This window comes from Megalobrama amblycephala, linkage group LG10, assembly GCF_018812025.1.
Source record: "Megalobrama amblycephala isolate DHTTF-2021 linkage group LG10, ASM1881202v1, whole genome shotgun sequence".
NCBI lineage: Eukaryota > Metazoa > Chordata > Actinopteri > Cypriniformes > Xenocyprididae > Megalobrama > Megalobrama amblycephala.
In genome coordinates, this window is record NC_063053.1 from 37,555,040 (window position 1) to 37,572,029 (window position 16,990).

Below are 16,990 nucleotides of genomic sequence, written 5' to 3' on the forward strand. Positions count from 1 at the left end.
ACTCACCCTGACCACTGCAGGCTCATTTACTCACCCTGACCACTGCAGACTCACTGCAGACTCATTCACTCACCCTGACCACAGCAGACTCACTCACTCACCCTGGCCACTGCAGACTCACAGTAGACTCATTCACTCACCCTGACCACAGCAGACTCATTCACTCACGCTGACCACAGTAGACTCATTCACTCACCCTGACCACAGCACTCATTCACTCACTCTGACCACTGCAGACTCATTCACTCACCCTGACCACAGCAGACTCACAGCAGACACATTCACTCACCCTGACCACTGCAAACCACTGCAGACTCATTCACTCAACCTGACCACTGCAGACTCACTCACTCACACTGACCACAGCAGACTCATTCACTCACACTGACCATTGCAGACTCAGTCATTCACCCTGACCACAGCAGACTCACAGCAGACTCATTCACTACCCCTGACCACTGCAGACTCACAGCAGACTCATTGACCACTGCAGACTCATTCATTCACCGTGACCACAGCACTCACAGCAGACTAATTCATTCACCCTGACCACAGCAGACTCACAGCAGACTCATTCACTCACCGTGACCACAGCAGACTCATTCACTCACCCTGACCACTGCAGACTCATTCACTCACCCTGACCACTGCAGACTCACAGCAGACTCATTCATTCACCCTGACCACAGCAGACTCACAGCAGACTCATTCACTCATCCTGACCACAGCAGACTCATTCATTCACCCTGACCACTGCAGACTCACAGCAGACTCATTCACTCACCGTGACCACAGCAGACTCATTCACTCACCGTGACCACAGCAGACTCATTCACTCACCCTGACCACTGCAGACTCACAGCAGACTCATTCATTCACCGTGACCACAGCACTCACAGCAGACTAATTCATTCACCCTGACCACAGCAGACTCACAGCAGACTCATTCACTCACCGTGACCACAGCAGACTCATTCACTCACCCTGACCACTGCAGACTCATTCACTCACCGTGACCACAGCAGACTCATTCACTCACCCTGACCACTGCAGACTCACAGCAGACTCATTCACTCACCCTGACCACAGCAGAATCACAGCAGAGTCACTCACCCTGACCACTGCAGACTCACTCTCTCACCCTGACCACAGCAGACTCATTCACTCACCCTGACCACAGCAGACTCACAGCAGACTCATTCACTCACCTTGACCACAGCAGACTCACGGCAGACTCATTCACTCACCCTGGTCACTGCAAACCACTGCAGACTCACAGCAGACTCATTCATTCACCCACCCTGACCACAGCAGACTCACAGCAGACTCATTCCCTCACCGTGACCACAGCAGACTCATTCACTCACCCTGACCACTGCAGACTCACTCACTCACTCACCCTGACCACAGCAGACTCACTGTAGACTCATTCATTCACCCTGACCACTGCAGACTCATTCACTCACCCCGACCACAGCAGACTCACGGCAGACTCATTCACTCACCGTGACCACAGCAGACTCGTTCATTCACCCTGACCACTGCAGACTCACAGCAGACTCATTCACTCAACCTGACCACAGCAGACTCACGGCAGACTCATTCACTCACCCTGGTCACTGCAAACCACTGCAGACTCACAGCAGACTCATTCATTCACCCACCCTGACCACAGCAGACTCACAGCAGACTCATTCCCTCACCGTGACCACAGCAGACTCATTCACTCACCCTGACCACTGCAGACTCACTCACTCACTCACCCTGACCACAGCAGACTCACTGTAGACTCATTCATTCACCCTGACCACTGCAGACTCATTCACTCACCCCGACCACAGCAGACTCACGGCAGACTCATTCACTCACCGTGACCACAGCAGACTCGTTCATTCACCCTGACCACTGCAGACTCACAGCAGACTCATTCACTCAACCTGACCACAGCAGACTCACAGCAGACTCATTCACCCACCCTGACCACAGCAGACTCACAGCAGACTCATTCATTCACCCACCCTGACCACAGCAGACTCACAGCAGACTCATTCACTCACCGTGACCACAGCAGACTCATTCACTCACCCTGACCACTGCAGACTCACTCACTCACTCACCCTGACCACAGCAGACTCACTGTAGACTCATTCATTCACCCTGACCACTGCAGACTCATTCACTCACCCCGACCACAGCAGACTCACGGCAGACTCATTCACTCACCGTGACCACAGCAGACTCGTTCATTCACCCTGACCACTGCAGACTCACAGCAGACTCATTCACTCAACCTGACCACAGCAGACTCACAGCAGACTCATTCACTCACCCTGACCACAGCAGACTCAATCACTCACCCTGACCACTGCAGACTCACTCACCCTGACCACAGCAGACTCATTCACTCACCCTGTCCACTGCAGACTCACAGCAGACTCATTCATTCACCACAACCACTGCAGACTCACTCACCCTGACCACTGCAGACTCATTCACTCACCCTGACCACTGCAGACTCACAGCAGACTCATTCACTCACCCTGACCACAGCAGACTCATTCATTCACCCTGACCACTGCAGACTCACAGCAGACTCATTCACTCACCCTGACCACAGCAGACTCATTCATTCACCCTGACCACAGCAGACTCATTCACTCACCCTGACCACAGCAGACTCATAGCAGACTTATTCACTCACCCTGACCACAGCAGACTCATTCACTCACCCTGACCACTGCAGACTCACTCACTCACCCTGACCACAGCAGACTCACTGTAGACTCATTCATTCACCCTGACCACTGCAGACTCATTCACTCACCCCGACCACAGCAGACTCACGGCAGACTCATTCACTCACCGTGACCACAGCAGACTCGTTCATTCACCCTGACCACTGCAGACTCACAGCAGACTCATTCACTCACCCTGACCACAGCAGACTCATTCACTCACCGTGACCACAGCAGACTCGTTCATTCACCCTGACCACAGCAGACTCACAGCAGACTCATTCACTCACCCTGACCACAGCAGACTCATTCACTCACCGTGACCACAGCAGACTCGTTCATTCACCCTGACCACAGCAGACTCACAGCAGACTCATTCACTCACCCTGACCACAGCAGACTCATTCATTCACCCTGACCACAGCAGACTCATTCATTCACCCTGACCACAGCAGACTCATTCACTCACCCTGACCACAGCAGACTCACAACAGACTCATTCATTCACCACGACCACTGCAGACTCACTCACTTACCCTGACCACTGCAGACTCATTCACTAACCCTGACCACTGCAGACTCATTCATTAACCCTGACCACAGCAGACTCACTGTAGACTCATTCATTCACCCTGACCACTGCAGACTCACAGCAGACTCATTCACTCACCTTGACCACTGCAGACTCATTCACTAACCCTGACCACTGCAGACTCATTCATTAACCCTGACCACAGCAGACTCACTGTAGACTCATTCATTCACCCTGACCACTGCAGACTCACAGCAGACTCATTCCCTCACCGTGACCACAGCAGACTCATTCACTCACCCTGACCACTGCAGACTCACTCACTCACTCACCCTGACCACAGCAGACTCACTGTAGACTCATTCATTCACCCTGACCACTGCAGACTCATTCACTCACCCGACCACAGCAGACTCACGGCAGACTCATTCACTCACCGTGACCACAGCAGACTCGTTCATTCACCCTGACCACAGCAGACTCACAGCAGACTCATTCACTCACCCTGACCACAGCAGACTCATTCATTCACCCTGACCACAGCAGACTCATTCATTCACCCTGACCACAGCAGACTCATTCACTCACCCTGACCACAGCAGACTCACAACAGACTCATTCATTCACCACGACCACTGCAGACTCACTCACTTACCCTGACCACTGCAGACTCATTCACTAACCCTGACCACTGCAGACTCATTCATTAACCCTGACCACAGCAGACTCACTGTAGACTCATTCATTCACCCTGACCACTGCAGACTCACAGCAGACTCATTCACTCACCTTGACCACTGCAGACTCATTCACTAACCCTGACCACTGCAGACTCATTCATTAACCCTGACCACAGCAGACTCACTGTAGACTCATTCATTCACCCTGACCACTGCAGACTCACAGCAGACTCATTCCCTCACCGTGACCACAGCAGACTCATTCACTCACCCTGACCACTGCAGACTCACTCACTCACTCACCCTGACCACAGCAGACTCACTGTAGACTCATTCATTCACCCTGACCACTGCAGACTCATTCACTCACCCCGACCACAGCAGACTCACGGCAGACTCATTCACTCACCGTGACCACAGCAGACTCGTTCATTCACCCTGACCACTGCAGACTCACAGCAGACTCATTCACTCAACCTGACCACAGCAGACTCACAGCAGACTCATTCACCCACCCTGACCACAGCAGACTCACAGCAGACTCATTCATTCACCCACCCTGACCACAGCAGACTCACAGCAGACTCATTCACTCACCGTGACCACAGCAGACTCATTCACTCACCCTGACCACTGCAGACTCACTCACTCACTCACCCTGACCACAGCAGACTCACTGTAGACTCATTCATTCACCCTGACCACTGCAGACTCATTCACTCACCCCGACCACAGCAGACTCACGGCAGACTCATTCACTCACCGTGACCACAGCAGACTCGTTCATTCACCCTGACCACTGCAGACTCACAGCAGACTCATTCACTCAACCTGACCACAGCAGACTCACAGCAGACTCATTCACTCACCCTGACCACAGCAGACTCAATCACTCACCCTGACCACTGCAGACTCACTCACCCTGACCACAGCAGACTCATTCACTCACCCTGTCCACTGCAGACTCACAGCAGACTCATTCATTCACCACAACCACTGCAGACTCACTCACCCTGACCACTGCAGACTCATTCACTCACCCTGACCACTGCAGACTCACAGCAGACTCATTCACTCACCCTGACCACAGCAGACTCATTCATTCACCCTGACCACTGCAGACTCACAGCAGACTCATTCACTCACCTTGACCACAGCAGACTCATTCATTCACCCTGACCACAGCAGACTCATTCACTCACCCTGACCACAGCAGACTCATAGCAGACTTATTCACTCACCCTGACCACAGCAGACTCATTCACTCACCCTGACCACTGCAGACTCACTCACTCACCCTGACCACAGCAGACTCACTGTAGACTCATTCATTCACCCTGACCACTGCAGACTCATTCACTCACCCCGACCACAGCAGACTCACGGCAGACTCATTCACTCACCGTGACCACAGCAGACTCGTTCATTCACCCTGACCACTGCAGACTCACAGCAGACTCATTCACTCACCCTGACCACAGCAGACTCATTCACTCACCGTGACCACAGCAGACTCGTTCATTCACCCTGACCACAGCAGACTCACAGCAGACTCATTCACTCACCCTGACCACAGCAGACTCATTCACTCACCGTGACCACAGCAGACTCGTTCATTCACCCTGACCACAGCAGACTCACAGCAGACTCATTCACTCACCCTGACCACAGCAGACTCATTCATTCACCCTGACCACAGCAGACTCATTCATTCACCCTGACCACAGCAGACTCATTCACTCACCCTGACCACAGCAGACTCACAACAGACTCATTCATTCACCACGACCACTGCAGACTCACTCACTTACCCTGACCACTGCAGACTCATTCACTAACCCTGACCACTGCAGACTCATTCATTAACCCTGACCACAGCAGACTCACTGTAGACTCATTCATTCACCCTGACCACTGCAGACTCACAGCAGACTCATTCACTCACCTTGACCACAGCAGACTCATGGCAGACTCATTCACTCACCCTGACCACAGCAGACTCATTCACTCACCCTGACAACTGCAGACTCATTAACTCACCCTGACCACAGCAGACTCATGGCAGACTCATTCATTCACCCTGACCACAGCAGACTCATTCACTCACCCTGACCACTGCAGACTCACAGCAGACTCACTCACTCACCCTGACCACAGCAGACTCATTCACTCACCCTGACCACAGCAGACTCATTCATTCACCCTGACCACAGCAGACTCACAGCAGACTCATTCACTCACCCTGACCACAGCAGACTCATTCATTCACCCTGACCACAGCAGACTCATTCATTCACCCTGACCACAGCAGACTCATTCACTCACCCTGACCACAGCAGACTCACAACAGACTCATTCATTCACCACGACCACTGCAGACTCACTCACTCACCCTGACCACTGCAGACTCATTCACTCACCCTGACCACAGCAGACTCATTCACTAACCCTGACCACTGCAGACTCATTCATTAACCCTGACCACAGCAGACTCACTGTAGACTCATTCATTCACCCTGACCACTGCAGACTCATTCACTCACCCTGACCACTGCAGACTCACAGCAGACTCATTCACTCACCTTGACCACAGCAGACTCACGGCAGACTCATTCATTCACCCTGACCACAGCAGACTCATTCACTCACCCTGACCACAGCAGACTCATTAACTCACCCTGACCACAGCAGACTCACGGCAGACTCATTCATTCACCCTGACCACAGCAGACTCATTCACTCACCCTGACTACAGCAGACTCACAGCAGACTCACTCACTCACCCTGACCACTGCAGACTCACAGCAGACTCATTCACTCACCCTGACCACAGCAGAATCACAACAGACTCATTCATTCACCCTGACCACAGCAGACTCACTCACTCACCCTGACCACCGCAGACTCACTCACTCACCCTGACCACAGCAGACTCATTCACTCACCCTGACCACAGCAGACTCACAGCAGACTCATTCATTCACCATGACCACAGCAGACTCATTCATTCACCCTGACCACTGCAGACTCACAGCAGACTCACTCATTCACCCTGACCACTGCAGACTCACAGCAGACTCATTCACTCACCTTGACCACAGCAGACTCACTGCAGACTCATTCACTCACCCTGACCACAGCAGACTCATTCACTCACCCTGACAACTGCAGACTCATTCACTCACCGTGACCACAGCAGACTCATTCATTCACCCTGACCACTGCAGACTCATTCACTCACCCTGACAACTGCAGACTCATTCACTCACCCTGACCACAGCAGACTCATTCACTCACCCTGACAACTGCAGACTCATTCACTCACCGTGACCACAGCAGACTCATTCATTCACCCTGACCACTGCAGACTCACAGCAGACTCATTCATTCACCCTGACCACAGCAGACTCATTCACTCACCCTGACCACAGCAGAATCACAGCAGACTCATTCACTCACCCTGACCACAGCACTCATTCACTCACCCTGACCACAGCAGAATCACAGCAGACTCATTCACTCACCCTGACCACTGCAGACTCACTCACTCACCCTGACCACAGCAGACTCACTGTAGACTCATTCATTCACCACAACCACTGCAGACTCACTCACCCTGACCACTGCAGACTCATTCACTCACCCTGACCACTGCAGACTCACAGCAGACTCATTCACTCACCCTGACCACAGCAGACTCATTCATTCACCCTGACCACTGCAGACTCACAGCAGACTCATTCACTCACCCTGACCACAGCAGACTCATTCATTCACCCTGACCACAGCAGACTCATTCACTCACCCTGACCACAGCAGACTCATAGCAGACTTATTCACTCACCCAGACCACTGCAGACTCACTCACTCACCCTGACCACAGCAGACTCACTGTAGACTCATTCATTCACCCTGACCACTGCAGACTCATTCACTCACCCCGACCACAGCAGACTCGTTCATTCACCCTGACCACAGCAGACTCATTCATTCACCCTGACCACAGCAGACTCATTCACTCACCCTGTCCACTGCAGACTCACAGCAGACTCATTCATTCACCACGACCACTGCAGACCCACTCACTAACCCTGACCACTGCAGACTCACTGTAGACTCATTCATTCACCCTGACCACTGCAGACTCATTCACTCACCCTGACCACTGCAGACTCACAGCAGACTCATTCACTCACCTTGACCACAGCAGACTCACGGCAGATTCATTCACTCATCCTGACCACAGCAGACTCATTCACTCACCCTGACCACAGCAGACTCACGGCAGACTCATTCATTCACCCTGACCACAGCAGACTCATTCACTCACCCTGACCACTGCAGACTCACAGCAGACTCACTCACTCACCCTGACCACAGCAGACTCACAGCAGACTCACTCACTCACCTTGACCACAGCAGACTCACGGCAGACTCATTCACTCACCCTGACCACTGCAGACTCACAGCAGACTCATTCATTCACCCTGACCATAGCAGACTGACTGCAGACTCACTCACTCACTCACCCTGACCACTGCAGACTCACAGCAGACTCATTCACTCACCCTGACCACAGCAGAATCACAACAGACTCATTCATTCACCCTGACCACAGCAGACTCACTCACTCACCCTGACCACCGCAGACTCACTCACTCACCCTGACCACAGCAGACTCACAGTAGACTCATTCATTCACCATGACCACTGCAGACTCACTCACTCACCCTGACCACTGCAGACTCATTCATTCACCCTGACCACAGCAGACTCACAGCAGACTCATTCATTCACCCTGACCACAGCAGACTCACAGCAGACTCATTCACTCACCCTGACCACAGCAGACTCATTCATTCACCCTGACCACTGCAGACTCACAGCAGACTCACTCATTCACCCTGACCACTGCAGACTCACAGCAGACTCACCCTGACCACAGCAGACTCATTCACTCACCCTGACCACAGCAGACTCACAGCAGACTCACAGCAGACTCACAGCAGACTCACAGCAGACTCACAGCAGACTCACAGCAGACTCACCCTGACCACAGCAGACTCATTCACTCACCCTGACCACAGCAGACTCACAGCAGACTCACCCTGACCACAGCAGACTCATTCATTCACCCTGACCCCAGCAGACTCATTCACTCACCCTGACCACTGCAGACTCACAGCAGACTCATTAACTCACCCTGACCACTGCAGACTCACGGCAGACTCATTCACTCACCCTGACCACGGCAGACTCATTCACTCACCCTGACCACAGCAGACTCACAGCAGACTCACCCTGACCACAGCAGACTCATTCACTCACCCTGACCACTGCAGACTCACAGCAGACTCATTAACTCAACCTGACCACTGCAGACTTACAGCAGACTCACTCACTCACTCACCCTGACCACAGCAGACTCACCCTGACCACAGCAGACTCACCCTGACCACAGCAGATTCACGGCAGACACACTCGCTCACCCTGACCACAGCAGACTCACAGCAGACTCATTCACTCACCCTGACCACAGCAGACTCACTGCAGACACACTCACTCACCCTGACCACAGCAGACTCACGGCAGACACACTCACTCACCCTGACCACGGCAGACACACTCACTCACCCTGACCACAGCAGACTCACGGCAGACACACTCACTCACCCTGACCACAGCAGACTCACCCTGACCACAGCAGACTCACTGCAGACACACTCACTCACCCTGACCACAGCAGACTCACACTGACCCTGTAAGAAAGGTCATCAGCGTCTGAGTTGCCTTAGGAAGCTTGCCAAATTTCACATTGACAGACACATGCTGTCATTGTTTTATTCTGCTTTTACTGAATCTATTATGTCATTTTCCATTGTGGTGTGGTATGGGAGTCTGTCAGTGAGGAACAAGAACTCCTTATATCAAATTGTCAAGTGGGCGAGTAAGATAATAGGAGTAAAGCAGACTCATTCACTAACCCTGACCACAGCAGACTCATTCACTAACCCTGACCACTGCAGACTCATTCACTCACCCTGACCACTGCAGACTCACAGCAGACTCATTCACTCACCTTGACCACAGCAGACTCATTCACTCACCCTGACCACTGCAGACTCACAGCAGACTCATTCATTCACCCTGACCACAGCAGACTGACTGCAGACTCACTCACTCACCCTGACCACTGCAGACTCACAGCAGACTCCTTCACTCACCCTGACCACAGCAGACTCATTCATTAACCCTGACCACAGCAGACTCACTCACTCACCCTGACCACCGCAGACTCACTCACTCACCCTGACCACAGCAGACTCATTCACTCACGCTGAAAACAGCAGACTCACAGCAGACTCATTCACTCACCCTGACCACAGCAGACTCACAGCAGACTCATTCATTCACCATGACCACTGCAGACTCACTCACTTACCCTGACCACTGCAGACTCATTCATTCACCCTGACAACAGCAGACTCACAGCAGACTCATTCACTCACCCTGACCACAGCAGACTCACGGCAGACTCATTCATTCACCCTGACCACAGCAGACTCACTCACTCACCTTGACCACAGCAGACTCACGGCAGACTCATTCACTCACCCTGACCACTGCAGACTCACAGCAGACTCATTCACTCACCTTGACCACAGCAGACTCACTCACTCACCCTGACCACTGCAGACTCACAGCAGACTCATTCACTCACCCTGACCACCGCAGACTCACAACAGACTCATTCATTCACCCTGACCACCGCAGACTCACTCACTCACCCTGACCACCGCAGACTCACTAACTCACCCTGACCACAGCAGACTCACAGCAGACTCATTCATTCACCATGACCACTGCAGACTCACTCACTCACCCTGACCACAGCAGACTCATTCATTCACCCTGACCCCAGCAGACTCACAGCAGACTCATTCACTCACCCTGACCACAGCAGACTCACAGCAGACTCACCCTGACCACAGCAGACTCATTCATTCACCCTGACCCCAGCAGACTCATTCACTCACCCTGACCACGGCAGACTCATTCACTCACCCTGACCACAGCAGACTCATTCACTCACCCTGACCACGGCAGACTCATTCACTCACCCTGACCACAGCAGACTCACAGCAGACTCACAGCAGACTCATTCACTCACCCTGACCACGGCAGACTCATTCACTCACCCCGACCACAGCAGACTCACAGCAGACTCATTCACTCACCCTGACCACAGCAGACTCATTCATTCACCCTGACCACTGCAGACTCACAGCAGACTCACTCATTCACCCTGACCACTGCAGACTCACAGCAGACTCACCCTGACCACAGCAGACTCATTCACTCACCCTGACCACAGCAGACTCACAGCAGACTCACAGCAGACTCACAGCAGACTCACAGCAGACTCACAGCAGACTCACAGCAGACTCACAGCAGACTCACCCTGACCACAGCAGACTCATTCACTCACCCTGACCACAGCAGACTCACCCTGACCACAGCAGACTCATTCATTCACCCTGACCCCAGCAGACTCATTAACTCACCCTGACCACTGCAGACTCACGGCAGACTCATTCACTCACCCTGACCACAGCAGACTCATTCACTCACCCTGACCACTGCAGACTCACAACAGACTCATTAACTTACCCTGACCACTGCAGACTCACGGCAGACTCACTCACTCAACCTGACCACTGCAGACTCATTCACTCAACCTGACCACAGCAGACTCACCCTGACCACAGCAGGCTCACCCTGACCACAGCAGACTCACCCTGACCACAGCAGATTCACGGCAGACACACTCGCTCACCCTGACCACAGCAGACTCATTCACTCACCCTGACCACAGCAGACTCACTGCAGACACACTCACTCACCCTGACCACAGCAGACTCACGGCAGACACACTCACTCACCCTGACCATGGCAGACACACTCACTCACCCTGACCATGGCAGACACACTCACTCACCCTGACCACAGCAGACTCACCCTGACCACAGCAGACTCACTGCAGACACACTCACTCACCCTGACCACAGCAGACTCACACTGACCCTGTAAGAAAGGTCATCAGCGTCTGAGTTGCCTTAGGAAGCTTGCCAAATTTCACATTGACAGACACATGCTGTCATTGTTTTATTCTGCTTTTACTGAATCTATTATGTCATTTTCCATTGTGGTGTGGTATGGGAGTCTGTCAGTGAGGAACAAGAACTCCTTATATCAAATTGTCAAGTGGGCGAGTAAGATAATAGGAGTAAAGCAGACTCATTCACTAACCCTGACCACAGCAGACTCATTCACTAACCCTGACCACTGCAGACTCATTCATTAACCCTGACCACAGCAGACTCACTGTAGACTCATTCATTCACCCTGACCACTGCAGACTCATTCACTCACCCTGACCACTGCAGACTCATTCACTCACCCTGACCACTGCAGACTCACAGCAGACTCATTCACTCACCTTGACCACAGCAGACTCATTCACTCACCCTAACCACTGCAGACTCATTCATTCACCCTGACCACAGCAGACTGACTGCAGACTCACTCACTCACCCTGACCACTGCAGACTCACAGCAGACTCATTCACTCACCCTGACCACAGCAGACTCATTCATTAACCCTGACCACAGCAGACTCACTCACTCACCCTGACCACCGCAGACTCACTCACTCACCCTGACCACAGCAGACTCATTCACTCACCCTGACCACAGCAGACTCACAGCAGACTCATTCACTCACCCTGACAACAGCAGACTCATTCACTCACCCTGACCACAGCAGACTCACAGCAGACTCATTCATTCACCATGACCACTGCAGACTCATTCATTCACCCTGACAACAGCAGACTCATTCACTCACCCTGACCACAGCAGACTCACGGCAGACTCATTCATTCACCCTGACCACAGCAGACTCACTCACTCACCTTGACCACAGCAGACTCACGGCAGATTCATTCACTCACCCTGACCACTGCAGACTCACAGCAGACTCATTCACTCACCCTGACCACCGCAGACTCACAACAGACTCATTCATTCACCCTGACCACAGCAGACTCACTCACTCACCCTGACCACCGCAGACTCACTAACTCACCCTGACCACAGCAGACTCACAGCAGACTCATTCATTCACCATGACCACTGCAGACTCACTCACTCACCCTGACCACAGCAGACTCATTCACTCACCCTGACCACTGCAGACTCACAGCAGACTCATTCACTCACCCTGACCACAGCAGACTCACAGCAGACTCACCCTGACCACAGCAGACTCATTCATTCACCCTGACCCCAGCAGACTCATTCACTCACCCTGACCACTGCAGACTCACAGCAGACTCATTCATTCACCCTGACCACGGCAGACTCACAGCAGACTCACCCTGACCCCAGCAGACTCACCCTGACCCCAGCAGACTCACAGCAGACTCATTAACTTACCCTGACCACTGCAGACTCACGGCAGACTCATTCATTCACCCTGACCCCAGCAGACTCATTCACTCACCCTGACCACTGCAGACTCACAGCAGACTCATTAACTTACCCTGACCACTGCAGACTCACGGCAGACTCATTCATTCACCCTGACCACGGCAGACACACTCACTCACCCTGACCACAGTAGACTCACCCTGACCACAGCAGACTCACCCTGACCACAGCAGATTCACGGCAGACACACTCGCTCACCCTGACCACAGCAGACTCACAGCAGACTCATTCACTCACCCTGACCATAGCAGACTCACGGCAGACACACTCACTCACCCTGACCACAGCAGACTCACTGCAGACACACTCACTCACCCTGACCACAGCAGACTCACTGCAGACACACTCACTCACCCTGACCACAGCAGACTCACACTGACCCTGTAAGAAAGGTCATCAGCGTCTGAGTTGCCTTAGGAAGCTTGCCGAATTTCACATTGACAGACACATGCTGTCATTGTTTTATTCTGCTTTTACTGAATCTATTATGTCATTTTCCATTGTGGTGTGGTATGGGAGTCTGTCAGTGAGGAACAAGAACTCCTTATATCAAATTGTCAAGTTGGCGAGTAAGATAATAGGAGTAAACCAACGGACTCTAGAATACATTCATACAACTCAGTTGTACAGGAAGGCAAGTACTATTTTAAGTGATGAGCTGCATCCCTTAAGCAACGGGTTTCAGTTACTTCCCTCGGGTTGCCGGTTTGTGGCCCCGAGATGGATAACGAGACGCTACAGGAATACTTTTGTTCCTGCGGCAATTGAGGTTTTAAATAATAATAAGAAGAGAGATGTTTTATTATGCAATAGATAGTTAAATGCAAGAAGGGATATGCATGTGTTTGGTGCAGCCTGTCATGGTGTTATTAACTGGTATGTTTGTTGTGAATTGTTATGTCTTGTATGTGTTTTCTCTGGACAACGAAATTCTATTTATCTGCAAAACAATTTTACCTGCGGGTACGAAATAAAGATACCTTGACCTGACCACTGCAGACTCACAGCAGATTCACTCACTCACCCTGACCACTGCAGACTCACACTCACCCTGACCACTGCAGACTCACAGCAGACTCACTCATTCACCCTGACCACTGCAGACTCACAGCAGACTCACTCATTCACCCTGACCACTGCAGACTCACTCATTCACCCTGACCACTGCAGACTCACAGCAGACTCACTCATTCACCCTGACCACAGCAGAATCACAGCAGACTCATTCACTCACCCTGACCACTGCAGACTCACTCACTCACCCTGACCACAGCAGACCCACTGCAGACACACTCACTCACCCTGACCACAGCAGACTCACAGCAGATTGACTCCCTCACCCTGACCACTGCAGACTCACTCATTCACCCTGACCACTGCAGACTCACAGCAGACTCATTCATTCACCCTGACCACAGCAGAATCACAGCAGACTCATTCACTCACCCTGACCACAGCAGAATCACAGCAGACTAATTCACTCACCCTGACCACAGCAGACTCACTCATTCACCCTGACCACAGCAGACTCATTCACTCACCCTGACCACAGCAGACTCACTCATTCACCCTGACCACAGCAGACTCATTCACTCACCCTGACCACAGCAGACTCATTCACTCACCCTGACCACAGCAGCATCACAGCAGACTCACTCATTCACCCTGACCACAGCAGACTCACTCATTCACCCTGACCACAGCAGACTCATTCACTCACCCTGACCACAGCAGACTCATTCACTCACCCTGACCACAGCAGACTCATTCACTCACCCTGACCACTGCACAACCGTCAGCGAAGCGTGCCAGCTTCCCCGTGGAGATCTCCAGCCTCCTGCACACAGTACATCACACACTGTATTTTAAAATAAGTTTTCAAAGTTTCATGCAAAGTTGCATGAAACAAAGATTATTAGAGTATGTTTTACAAAAGAACCCCACTATTTTAGTTTTCTACCTACATTTCACTTATGTCTCTTCTTATAACTTTTAATCCAAGAGTGAAAACTGTTTCTAGACCAGTTTTTTCAGTACACATTCTGACCATGATGCGGAGATGGTAATACCACAGTACTGCTGGATTAACACTATACCAGTGGTACTTAAATGGTACTGTAATGTTTTTCAGAAAAATTTATTAATGCTGTGATGATAATATAGATAATATGTTATTTCTCATGGTGATGCTGTTGTATGTATTGGTATAAAGAGACTCTTGTCCATAATGAAGACTCTCCTCTGCCACAGGGGTTTTCACACAGGGGTCCGGGGGAAGTTCAGAGGGAAAAAAACTAACTAAATTATTTATTTATTTATTTCAAAGAGGGACAGTGTACATTAGTCAACAACATTCATGAATGTAAATGCCCCCAAATTAGCCCGATGGCTAATAAATACATTTGAATGAAATAAAAAATATATATTTAAAATAAATAAGTGTAAAATGGATTTAAATAAATAATAAAATACATTTGATTTAAATAAATAAAATAAATGAATTTGACAAAACTTACTAAATTAATAAATAAATCTTGATTAAAATAAATTAAAATAAAAAGCAAAGAGAAAAATGTAAAAATAAAGATTAAACAAACTAAATAAATCGATTAAAATAAAATAATTAGATAAAGATAAATTAATTAATAAAATACATAGAGTACTAAAGTGAGTATAAAATCGCAATTATGTAATGTAATTTAACATAATTTTTTTCCACAGTATTAATTGGGTTCTTCTACATGAACATGTATAAATGCCTTTCAAATATTAGTGTTTAAATAAATATTGATAAACATGATGAAGAGTCTCCTGAATACTCTCACCTTTCCCCTAAACTCACAGCTACAGTCCGCTCATGAAAGCCTCTGACAGCAGCGAGCCGAACCCAGCCGAGCCGAGCCTTCATCACACACCTCATCATCACACTCATCCTAGCGACACACACAACACACAGCGATCTTCATAACACACACGCATGCAGCAGACACAGGGCCGCCATGACAGCGACAGTAATGAACTCTCGCGAGAAGAGACTTACAGCGCTTCGATTCAAAATAAAAGTCACCCATTGCGTGATCTTCTGAAACGAGGTCTCCGACTCCTCACACATATGCGTTTCACTAAAAAAAAGGAAAAAAATAAGGGTCAGGAAAAGGAAAATATATAATTTACGTTACACTAACAAGAATATATTAAAATATTGTTTCTTAAAACCAAATCACATCAAAAGATCATAAAGTTAAATGTGTTTTAAATAGGCCCACTTTATATTAGGTCTTGACATTATTCTCTCACATAGGTTACAGTGATAACCTTGACAAGGACTTGCATTACATATCATCTGATAAAGATGGAAATATCAAAACTTATACACTGTCTCAGTATGTTTACAAATCAAGTCTCTCAGGCTTTTAACTGTGCATGATGGTCAAGATCAATCTTCTAGATCAGGGCTTTTAACTCTTTCAGATGATGCCACATTAAAGAGA

At 50.4% G+C, this 16,990-nt stretch overlaps 1 protein-coding gene across 2 annotated transcripts in view; it reads right to left on the bottom strand.

Annotated features, from left to right (window-relative positions):
• The window catches only part of LOC125277554 (polyribonucleotide nucleotidyltransferase 1, mitochondrial), a 49,424-nt gene extending 32,894 nt beyond the window's left edge, over positions 1-16,530 (bottom strand). Inside the window, exons 1-2 of one of the 2 annotated variants that reach the window (XM_048206019.1) lie at positions 16,325-16,530; positions 15,276-15,336 (exon numbers count right to left, since the gene is read on the bottom strand). In XM_048206019.1, the coding sequence (XP_048061976.1) occupies positions 15,276-15,336; positions 16,325-16,431 (168 nt within the window). In that variant the 5' untranslated portion in view covers positions 16,432-16,530. The remainder of the gene's footprint in view (positions 1-15,275; positions 15,337-16,324) is intronic. The other variant, XM_048206017.1, reaches the window with a different exon arrangement.
• Between the last annotated feature and the right edge of the window lie 460 nt (positions 16,531-16,990).